The 12,496-nt window shown below is 41.0% G+C and overlaps 1 protein-coding gene across 1 annotated transcript in view; it reads right to left on the bottom strand.

The window, feature by feature from the left end:
• Positions 1 to 12,496, bottom strand: part of whrna (whirlin a) — a 123,842-nt gene that overhangs the window by 50,938 nt on the left and 60,408 nt on the right. Inside the window, 1 exon segment of the mRNA XM_076079911.1 lies at positions 12,261 to 12,386. Within this exon segment, the coding sequence (XP_075936026.1) occupies positions 12,261 to 12,386 (126 nt within the window).

The raw sequence follows: 12,496 nt of genomic DNA, 5'->3' as shown, positions 1-12,496 counted from the left end.
TGGACCCTGAGTCTGAAATAAAGTCTATCTATCTATCTATCTATCTTCTATGTGCTAGTCTCTTCTTTTGTACAAAATATGCACTGGATCTCAAAGCGTGATAAAGACATTAAATAAACGTGCAATACCTGCCTGCTTGTTTACTGTTCGTGTTAGTTACATTATTTTTGTATCATTTCATAATGAGATTTTAGAAAAATCTGTTGCGTAAAGATAATGTCAAATCAAAGCTTTTGCAGGAATGTAATGATTGCACACAACAAATCAAAGCTCACACATAAGGTATTTGGATTTTAAAGTTTCTCACATCAGAAGTCCTCACCAAATGCATTATTGACATGTGGGACATCTCAAGCGACCAATGGCAATGTAACTAATAAAGTGACCGTGAGTGCAATCCCGGTTTCATCCGTACTTCTGTTAACCCTCAATTAAACTGACATTAACACAGTCACTCACGGTATGAAAGCCTAAAACACCCCAGGTCATACTTAAACTCTTAATGTTTGCACACTGTCTGCCTCTTTTACACTGACGCTGATGTTTATTCTCCTGGATTTTAATATTTCTGTCTCCGCTGTTAAATCCTGTTTTGATGTTTCCTTCAAAAGCAGCAGCACAGAGTTGAGAATATTTCCCCTCAAGGGACAGTAAATCCCTTCTCCTCTTCTACATTGGCTGCGTTACTTTAGCCCAAGTTGTCCTTATCAGGAGCTATTTCACGTGTGATTTTCAGTAAATCCTGTTCCAAGATTTTTTCCTTTTAAGTATAACGCTGTTGACACGTTGTGCCGTCTGTTTCCTCTTCTACTTAATTTACTATAATAACAAATTATGAAGGTAATCCTTTTATCGGCTACAACATTAGGGATCACACGCGCTGTATCATTGTTCTGCAATCACAGCAAACAACACAGCGATGAGATGTTGAATATGCGAAGGTCACTGCTCCGGTTATCGCTGCATTTTAAACCAATCATTAATAAAGTAAACTAACACTGATCTCTCTGTACTGTTGTTGTGTGCAACCGTTAGCAGACATTGCAGTAAAACATTGTAGGATGGAGTAGAAGAAATATTCATGTACGTTCAATACCTGTTATCAAAGACTATAATAAGAACATATAACGTTCACAGCACAGATTGTGTAATTCCATCTGTTGACACTGTGACAACAAACAACCTGAACTCAATTCTAGTTTACACTTTATGTCTGTCAGTAGCGCTCATCTTCTTCCAGGTTTTTACCGTTTATTATCATTTTTGTTGTAGTTACATTGCTAAACATGCTAAACCGTTAGTTTTAACAATATATACACAGCACACATGTCCATGTACACTTAAAAAACACAATCCTATATTTTCATGATAGCAATGTCTCACGACAATAGGAGAAGAATGTAATAATGTAAAAGTGGTCGCACTTGGTGATGAACCCACAAAATGATCAACAAAAAGCTTGTTGTAGTGAATTTCAGCTCATTGTTTCGGCCAACAACTTTACTGATTTGGTTCACTCTCACCGCTCTCATAGTGTGGTTTCCAGCTGCAGCAGGCAGCAACAAAGCTGTGATGAACCCACTGCACACTACCTGCTGAGCACCAAACCGCAGACTGACAAAGTAAGCGATACGATACAAAACAGAGCTAAAAGAGAAATCAGGTTCTCCAAATGACGACTCCAAATGAATGATAATGTTGCTCCGTAAATGCTGTGCAAATAAGCAACTGTTTGCCAACAAGTTTATTACATCAACTTAGAAGGTAATAATATGTTAATGTTGGCCCCACAGTGGCCAGAAAAAAATCATTTAAAGAGCATCAGAGAAATTGGTCAATCTGTTAGTAATAAAAATAATTGTAAGTGCCCAGATGAGAGGAGCATAAATTGTAAATGACTTTCCAGTCAACTGAAGGATAACAACAGTTACATCTTTAATACATGGGAGAGTGTGGTGGGAAAAGGTATCACCTAGTAGAGTTGTATTTAATGTTTCCCAGTTGTTCAACATCATGATACTTTTATACTACCTACTCTTACTTCTTCTTTTAAGTGGGAGTACAGGAATGCAGCTCATTGAAAGGGGGTGGATGCCTCAGTCCCAGATTCACCACAAATGATCTGGGGAAGTGTCATGTTGCAGACACTCAATGCTATTTATGGCCAAATGCTCTTTTAAAGATTACTTTTACGGTATTTCTGCTGTATTAGACCGCTCAAAGTGAAAAGAGGCGGAAAAGATGGGCGAGAGGAAATGTACCCGAGTAACAAAGGGATCCAGGTCAATTTCAAACCTATCATGGAGGAGCCATCCTGGCAGCCCAGAAGTTGCTATTTTAGATTAGATTTTATACCCTTTTATCTTTTTCTATGAACTGGAAGTAAAGTGAATTTTCTCCTGACCCCTTCAGAGGCTGTGTTTGGTAATGCCTCTTTACTGAATCAAGGGGAGTGAGCAACTCTCTTTAACATCAAAGGCTGGTCAGCAACAAATGTGATCAAAGATGAGTCTACGGTCTCTTTTTATTGGCTGAAAGAGTCCACAGTTCGTTTTGAATCCCTGAGTAGTATTAACTCATGTTTGACTTGATTTTGTTGCCTGAAACTGCTGCAACATGAAACACTTACAGACAAATCCACAAAGAGTGGATAGCACCATGGATTACGCATCACTTGCAACCGCTATCTGCCCCGCCTCAAGGTCCAATTCACAAAAGATATCGCGCTAATGACAGCTGCATTAGTGCATCTGATTGCAATTATCAATGTGGCAAAGTATACATTTTGCAAAGAGAAAAAGACATATACATTTTTCAGACTGCGAGCTACGAGTCCTGACTGGCAAGGTGCAGAGGCATTCCTTTAAAACGTCAGGTATGGAATTTAACTTCGGTATCCTTACTAAATTCTGACATTCAGTAAAGATGTTGAGACTTTCAGGTCACACAGGGACTGAATATACACCGTCAGCTACTAACACTTTGTATTCTGGTTAGAAAGAAACGCACGCACGCACGCACGCACGCACGCACGCACGCACGCACGCACGCACGCACGCACGCACGCACGCACGCACGCACGCACGCACGCACGCACGCACGCACGCACGCACGCACGCACGCACGCACGCACGCACGCACGCACGCACGCACGCACACACACACACACACACACACACACACACACACACACACACACACACACACACACACACACACACACACACACACACACACACACACACACACACACACACACACACACACACACACACACACACACACACACACACACACACACACACACACACACACACACACACACACACACACACACACACACACACACACACACAGTTGCTCGCCAAGTGCCTTTTTTGTCCTGATTTGTTTTGTGCTCTTTCAGCAGGATTGCTTTATCATCAGAGAGGATGGAAAATCACCTCTGTGCAAATTGAAAATACTTGGCATAAATCCATCTGCATGTTTGGCACACTCTTTATTCAGTTAGATATGCACTGCAAAAAAAGAAAATGTTGAGAAAAGTCCAAATTCAAGGCAATACAAATTTAAGTTAGTTCAACTTGATTTCTTGAATTGTAGCTTTGAGTTTCGTCAACTTAGAATTTTGTATTTATTCCAAGTTATAGTAACTCAAATCTCCAAGCTAATCTGTATTGTTTTGTATCCACTTGGTGTTTTCAGTTTGTTACTGAACTTCACTTCAGTTTTTATTATACTGAGTTTGATGTTATGAGCTAATTTGTTTAGGTAATTTAAGATTTCAAATGACCCAAAGCACAGAGTAGCTGAAGTGCACAGCAATCTCCATCATGTTTTTTTATTGTTTTAATATAACTTCTCTGAGATGTGTATTGAAAGACAATCCATCTTGTAGATGTCTTCATATAAGAAACTAGAATTACTGCTTCACAGTTGTATGCCTCCGCCAACCAGTTCACGTCCATGTCCTTCCAAAATGTCATCAGTTCATCCTTTTATCCTATCAAACGTTTGTCTGAAATTGTTATAATTAGCATATGAATTATTAAGTCATGGCCCAAAATGTGTTAATGAGGTCACAGTGACCTTTGACCACCAAATTCTAATCAATTCAGTCTTGAGTCCAAGTGGACATTTGTGCCAAATATGAAGACACCCCCCCCCCCCCCCCCCCGTCACGAGAATGGACCGGACGGACGGAAGAACATAATGCTTCTGTCCACGGCTATTGCCGGCGCTGAGGCATAAAAAGAGGGATAACTGGAAAACTTTGAAGTCAATGCATTTTGGAAAGTATATGCTATCAATGTTTCTAAATAACATGATCTTATGAGTCAAGTAAATGATCAATTGGACATTTTTTCCTCTCATTATTGAGTTACACAACTGAACTAATGGTTAAATGTTCTGAAAGTGATAACTAAAATGTTTTAACTTGAAATTGACAAAACATGGAGTGAACTCTGACTCTCTCACTTTTGTTGAAACAAGAAACTAGCTTGCTTTCTTGGCACAAATAGAATTATAATTTTAAACGCTGATGATTTAAGTCCTTATTTAAGCCAATAATATAAGCTGATGTTTTTACAGTGAGTCTAAACACCGTTTATATGTGTGGTTGGATTTTAGTAAAAGAAAAAAAAGGAAAGAGTGAGGTTGAACACATTTATTCTAACTTGCAGACTTCAGCTAAATCTCCTTAATTATGAGTTTACACAAATGCTTGGTGAATGTTAGGAAAAATTTAATATATTACAGAAATCAAACGGTATCCAGTCGCCTCTCTGGTTACCTTCATGTGTTGACATCACAGTAGGCATGACCTTCTCCCTTACGCTTTAATTAAATTCAACCGAACCAGGCAGATATCAACAGAAGGGCAGTGGGCCGGACTGACCTTTCTCTTCCGTTAGATTGCAGTGAGTGGGCTGAGGTGCGGTACTGGGGACTAGACAAAGTCTTTCCATGAGTCATCCAAACCTAACACGCATATATTCAAATGCATTCACGCACACTTGCATGTAGATCTGAATTTCGTCTTTTTTTTGCAATTTGTCACCGTCCCTTCTCAGTGCTCGGCCACATTAACGTTACACACTGTTTTCACTACAACACAGGTTGTCACAAGGCTTCCCGTCAAAAGAGGAGGCGGCGGGACAGCAAAGTGGTGTGGTAACATTTATACAGCCAAGCTTTCATTTTCACCAAGACTGAAGGGTGAGGAAGTGACATCTTGGTGGTGTGATGATTATAGGACGCTGGGAGCGATACAAGACATCCATCACAGTCATTCTAGCCAGATGGAAAAAAAACAAACAGCGTACAGACTGAAGGCAGTCTGCTGCCGGGTAAGGAGCTGAAGCGTAAGCAGCAGCGTCGTGGACAGTGATGAGGTAGCATCTTCTCCTGCTGAGCACTGACAATCAGAGATGTCTTTAGCTCGCATGAGCCAGAGGATGTTTATGACCCTTTAGGATGCACAACGGATCCCTCCCTGTGAGCTATCACATAAGGGGCACTTCAATTCAAAGTCAGCTGCAGGGCTCTTTTTGAGATTCGTAAAAAAGTTAGAATAAGTGATAAGTGAAGTGATTTATACTTCCGGTGAATAGATAGAATTAACGGATTATCTGGTAATGATAATGTTTAGACAACTCAAAGCGCTTTCACACTAGTTGTCATCATTCACCCATTCACTGATGGCAGGGGCTAAGTGACACAGTCGCCCCCTCCACTATGACATCAGTATTATATCATAGTGACGGTCAGCCACGTCCTGTACACAGTCTCTCTGGATAACAGAAGACATTTGTATGCCAGTCACAGGTGCTGCTGCAGTCTGCACCAGCCATAGTTTGACAGATTGGGCAGAATATTCATAAAACATCCACACCAGGATCACCACCCCGAGCCCGGCGTCACTGGCCTTTATTATTCTTTTACCTCAGAGATACGAGAGGCCATTCAAGCAATAACCCACACCGTAGTGCTCTGCAAAACAGCAACTATCACTTCAGTACCACCACAAGTCTGAATGTATCAATAAACAAGATTTTCCTCCATAAAACTAGCAACAACTAGGAGCATCCTCACTGTTAACAATTTGACGACAGTATGATTATTATCCGCGGTACTGTCTCATCCACGTTAAGATTAGCCGGACAGTCTGCAGTAACAGACCCACCACACACTCTATCGGTTCCTCAATGATGCCAAGTTGCCTCCATACAAACTAAATAAAAGTTAAGGTCCCATTTTAAATATGTCCATCATTCTGTTTCATATTGGTGAACCTGCCAATGACAACAACATTTAGAACAAAAATACTATATTAGTGGATTTCTGTTTTTTCTCCATTTGTTCAGTAGCTTAGCTCTTTAGACTGTAGCACAGTGGAACCAACTATCCCTTTTCAACTATCCCTTTTCAACTATCCCTTTTCTCTCAGTTTTCAAAAAAAGTATTTAAAGACTACCAAGTCCAATAAAACAGAAATGTAAAACGGAGGTCAAAAGGCCCCTTCAAGGCGTACCAGACAGACAACACTATAGGGACATCGAAATGCCACCAGAATGAAGAGAAAAACGGCAGATGCAGAGTTGTCTGGAAGGTATTAATTCTTATCTTTTAAATACATACGTGTATATCTTCTGCTTAACAGAATACAGGTGTGTCAGCCCATGATGCCAATACACTCGCTATCATCACAACATCATCAAACTCCACCCTAGACCACATACCAGTACCAATAACACATACCAATAAAGCTAAGCTAGGTTAGTGCAGATGCCAACAACACCTGCCCGCTAACTCCTACATCATTGCTGTTTCACAAACAGTCATATGGTAACAGCAGTTTAACCCGTTGTCCATATGTAAAAGGCCACGTTTGGAACAAAATGTTTTACTCTGGTCAAAGACAAGTTTAACAGCAGCTTACATTCTCATGCACATACTGTACTGTACAGCTACATGACTGCAGAATCTAACACAGGCAGTCCTCCCACTCCTCAAGCTCAGTTAGAAAGGTTCAGGGGGCGTCATTGTACTTGGAAACAAATCAACCAGTGGTGTAGTATCCACAGATGTGTGTTTTCAGTCAGGCTCCAACTTCTCTTCCACACTGTACGTCAAAACCACCAGAAGAGCTTCTTTCCACTGGCCGTCACTCTGATGAACACTTAATCAGTCATACTGCACTATTACCTCCATTCTGTTTTTTATGTTCATATATATATATACACTTTTGTGTATATATTTATATTTGTACATCGTAGTTAAATGTTTATGCTTACCTCTGTTCTACTTTCTTGTTTATTTGTATATTCTGTGTATTTACGCTGAGAGTTAAATTCCTTGTATGTGTACGCTACGCATACATGGCCAATAAAGCAGATTCTGATTCTCTTATTCATCCCCTGAGACAAAACACTTCCCCCTGTTTGATGAGGGCTCAGGCTGAACCAGGCTTTGGTGCTGCAGCATTAGGCCGAGGACGTTAAAGACGGCATTTAAAAATTCATGACCAGGCAGGGATCCTTCTGTACAGTTTAAAATGATCAAACACTACGGGTCACCGTTCTGCACACAATGTGACGTCCCTTTAGGAGAGGACCTATCTAATCTGAGAGCAGTGCAGCTGAGAGTTGAACCCTGGTCTCTGGAGACAGTGGAGGCTCATCATCCAAATGTTAACCGTGCTACCATTTGCCAGCGCAAACATGGAATATCTGACAACAAGGCATGAATAAATTAATATTAACATAATTTGAATTTTTGTTTTTATTTTACGAAACAGCTGGTAAACAGTTGTTGTTGCTCTCCAGATTCCCCGTTAACCAGCGCAGTAACAAGGCAAACTGAAACCTACATCTTCTCTTTACTCTTATTAGTCTTTACTTATTACTCTTATTATAGAAACGTTACAAAAAAGTTATGCAGATTCAACTTTTCCAACTTAACATATTTCCACTTGCACCGTTATTCTTTACAGGTCGGAAGTAAGATAACATGACAAACATGACAAATCACCACATGCGCAACGGACAAACATCCACCGATGAAGCCAAAATTGGAATCAATAATTTCATAGGCTGCCAACAACTAAACAACGGAGGCTACAAACACTTAAGCGTGGTTTATTTAAGAAGGACAAAAAAAGAGGAACTAGAGCTGTGCTGCCAAATGGAGCCAGGGGAGTAAAGTGTGTGTGTGTGTGTGTGTGTGTGTGTGTGTGTGTGTGTGTGTGTGTGAGGGGGATCAATGGCCCCTTCCCCACTTCCTAGCCCCTTACTTCCTGCACACTTGCTTCGACCACACCCATCTTCGAACTCTGCCTTCATTTTGATCTCAACCACACACCTGTAAAGTTTCGTGACTGCATCTTGCACGATGTTTTCGCTATCGCGGTCACGAAATCTATCCAAACATATAAAAACCTGGAAAAGTAAATCTCTAGCGGACCCAGAGTGCGTCACCTCGGTGGTCTTCTAAAAGAAAATACAGAAATGCATTATTTCATTGGATTTGGTTGGCAGGCCCGATGTCCTTGTGAATGCCAGTAATGCTCTTCACCTTCAAAGATGCAGAAAAAAGAACACCATTCAACAAAGTGTTCATGCATTGATTTAATGAGGGCCCTTTCATATCAATTCTAAATCTTTATCATCAAGCTACAAGAAGTGGAATCGTAATACTATTTAATTACGTAGCTAGTGGTCACGTCATGTGTGCAAAACAATCATGGTGCCCAAGAGTCAGCTGACCTGGTGTGAAAAGTAAAAGTCCATAGATGTCATTCAAAGACTATACATTTGTTTCATACGTTGTGCGACATGGTCATGGACATGTAGTTTGGGTCTTGGATTCTGAATATTAATTCCAGTGCATTTTCGTAATCCCTGAAGGACATTGTTTACAGGGCACATATTTTAGTGATCTTGCTTGGGGCATTAAGAATTGCAGAAGCACCAGATACCGTACTGCTGATGTCAACACAGAGGGTTATATAAAATAATGAACTCCTTGGAGATATGAGATATTCTAAAGGCATGTTACTGACCCATTTTAATGACCAGCCTAGAGTATTAAATACCATGACCTTCGGTTTGGCATTTGTGTGTCTCACACATTCCCTGCCACACACACACACACACACACACACACACACACACACACACTGTGTCCGAGCCTGAATGTGTGAGGTTGTCCATGGATGTGGCCAGGATTTGGCCCTGCCTGTGAAGCCAGGCATCTACTAGAGGTGTAACGCTCCATCGATCTGGATTGATGTATCGATTAAAGGGTCAAATATAAGCGATGCCAAGAGAAAACATTGATACATATCAACATCTTTACGACGTGGCATTATCTTGAAATTACCGTGGACCGTTTGTTTCTCCATTTACATACAAGCGCATCTCCTTGCTAAACTTTCAAACAGTGCTGTGTGTGCGTGACTGTAGAATAAATGCCACAACTCCTCAAGATCCAAGCCTGTGTGCTGCTTGCCACCTGCTGATTAAAGGGAAGGGGGCGACACATTTTGCCCAGGCTCACTTAAGGTGGACTGATCTTTCTATTCTCATTTTAGTGACAAGCTGCTCACCAGCTTTGACCAGCATCCAGAACTCCAACAACAACTATTTTTATTTAGAAAAACTTAGAAAGCCCAATAATAAAATAGTCAAATCCTATTTTAGTTGCTTTTTGATTGCTGGTCACCGAATTGACTCAAATTGAAATTGTATTGTAGCAGATTTCAGCAAACACCGTATCATTGTCCAAAGAATTGATATAATATCGCATCGAGATGAAACTTGTGATTTACACCCCTATAGCATCTACTGGAGGATCACCCAAAGCAACAAAAGGCAGGAAAAGCATCGCAACAGGTTGTAAAATGCGATTTATTAAGATTTTTGTTTCTCCTTAAACTGAACCCAAGTACAAATGTGTTTGCACTGGAAGCTCTACTGGCTCGTATTCATTCCAGCATTTCAAAATGACAAAATTCCACTCCAAATACTGAGCTGCCCGCCACCAAAACAGAGAAAAGGAAAGGACATTGGGTCACAGATAAAGAGAGGCTATTTGAGGTCTGAAAACCCAGACTTGAGAGTTTCCAAAACACACTCCTTAAAACGCACGTCACAGCACTAGAGGCAGTGTTAAGTAGTTCATGCACATGAAATAAAGAAAATAACTTTAGGGGAGGGAAGCAGAAACATAAAGATAAAGAAAGAAGAGTGCAAGTCATATCACAGGATATTAAAGCCTTTTCGACCGCCTGTCTTTCCTGTCCTCTCATTTTAATAAAAAGCCTTTCTAGTTGCTAACAACCGTCCACGTTAAGATGCTGCTATGCCGAGTGTGCGCCGGTGTGGGCTCTCTAATAGGTGTCTATGTAATTGGCTGGTTGACAGGCTGATCACTAACAGGCGTGAGATGAAGGGCTCCCGGGAGGAGACGTCCATCCTCACTCTCCTTCTGTTGCCATGTAACCGTGACAAACACACATCTGTAAGCAAAACCAACCGCGGCTGTGCACTCTTAACGATGGATACCTGAAAATGTACCCAATGTAGGTCTGTTATGGTGCATCTGTCCTGCATTTTGAAACATATAGTTGGTATGTACATCAGATGCGTTGGTGGAGACGTGATCCAAAAACTTTCTTCGATCATAAAGCTGAATGTAAAATATACTGCAGACTGAAGTCTCTGTTAATAGTGACAAACGGCGGATGTCACATATGAACGCTGGCGGTATCAGCACGGTATTGCAGTTCTATAAAATATGATGAAACCGGTCGAGTTTTCAGTCCGTAAACATTCTGAAGTTGTCCTGGCCATTTAAATGAGAGTGAAAGCCAGGAATGCTGCCCTGCATCAGCATGGTGGCCGTATATTGTTCTCAGCACAGTATTCATGCGAAACTGAACACAGCATATATTGTCTTTGCTAAAGTCCTCAGAATGATGACAACATTTTCAATATCTGGAGGATACTGTAATTAGTTAGAAGAAACACTCTGTAATTCTGTCCTAAAACAACAAAATATCTCCTACGGTCACTACGGAAGTTTTTGAAATTCATTCGTTCATTTATTCATCACCAACTGCCTCCTCTCAGAGGGAATACTAAAATCACTCAGAGATGATCAAATGGTGAAAGTCTTTAAAAGGCCATTGTTTACAACATTGTTTACTTTCGGGGACTTAATGCCCAAATTAATGAGAGTATAGTCACAGCGCAATGTATCCAACAAACAGCATATGTTACTTTTTAATTTCTTCAAACGCCTTGAAGCCATTACTTTTTGACAGCCCATATGCTGAAGAAGAAGGGGAATGGCAGCTTGTCAGAGAATCGCCCAAAGTAGCAAGAAAGTGGCATATTGGAATAACTCTTCCTTTGTTGTCATGTCACTGTGACAGAAAAATATCTTAAAGGAACTTTCCACGCTGGTCAGAGATGCTGATTTTCTACACAGACAGTAGGCCTCCCCCCAGATAGAGAGAGATCTAATCATAGACAGCCCGATCCCTGGCGGCTTTTTATCACTTTTATCGTCCTACATTAAGTCCCCACCAGCTGCTCTGTACCCGACCCGGTGGCCTGACATCCCTGTAAGGACAGCAGGTGAAAGGAATCTCTTCCCTCTCAGGAGCCAATGCCTTTGTCAAATAAAAAAAAAAACAGAACAGTTATAGTCACTACAAAAGGTTACGAGTTCTTATGACAATTTAAGTCTGCATGTTGAATTAGCAAAAGTCTGCAGGTTATTGCTAATAACTTAACGTATTACAGGTTGTTATAGAGCTCAAATGATTAGTTTATTTTGTTAATGGATTTTTAAGCGCGTAATCTTTTCAGCAAAACTCACAGCTTCTGTTCCGGTTCCAAATTTGCTGTTTTTCCAAGACATTTGAAGATGCCATCTTGGACGTTTCAAATTATTTTTCGGTCTCATATTTTGACCAAACGCGTATCAGGCACCAAAACTGTGTGAGCAGCAGTGTGGTGACAGGCCTCAGAAAAAGAAGGCTCAATATGGGAGAGCTGATGTGTGTATGGTGTCCACTGCAAGCACAACTTCAAAGACCAAAGCATTACAATAACTCACATCTTAACTAAAATATCACAGATGTCATACGTATGTCAGGTCAAAGTGAGACAGTGTGTGTGTGTGTGTGTGTGTGTGTGTGTGTGTGTGTGTGTGTGTGTTTGACAGCGAGTGAGAGATTGAAGTGATACCTTGAGTCCTCCACACTGTGCTGCTGATCCCTGGTCCACTCCGGTGATGTAAATACCCAGAGCGTATTCTGCTCCCCCTCGTATCATGAGACCTAGGGAGCGGCCGTCATCCAACACCAAGTTGACCTATCAAACGCAGACACAGAAACGGCGGTTAAATATCGAAAAATGGTGTGAACCAGACACTTCTTCAATTTTCATTTTGCAGTCTCAATTGCGTTGCTTGACAGGCTGCC

Source organism: Anarhichas minor, unplaced genomic scaffold (genome assembly GCF_050575085.1).
Source record: "Anarhichas minor isolate MPS153535 unplaced genomic scaffold, ASM5057508v1 ptg000073l, whole genome shotgun sequence".
Lineage (NCBI taxonomy): Eukaryota > Metazoa > Chordata > Actinopteri > Perciformes > Anarhichadidae > Anarhichas > Anarhichas minor.
Note: the sequence above shows the minus strand (reverse complement) of the source record. Positions and strands in the feature narration are given on the sequence as shown.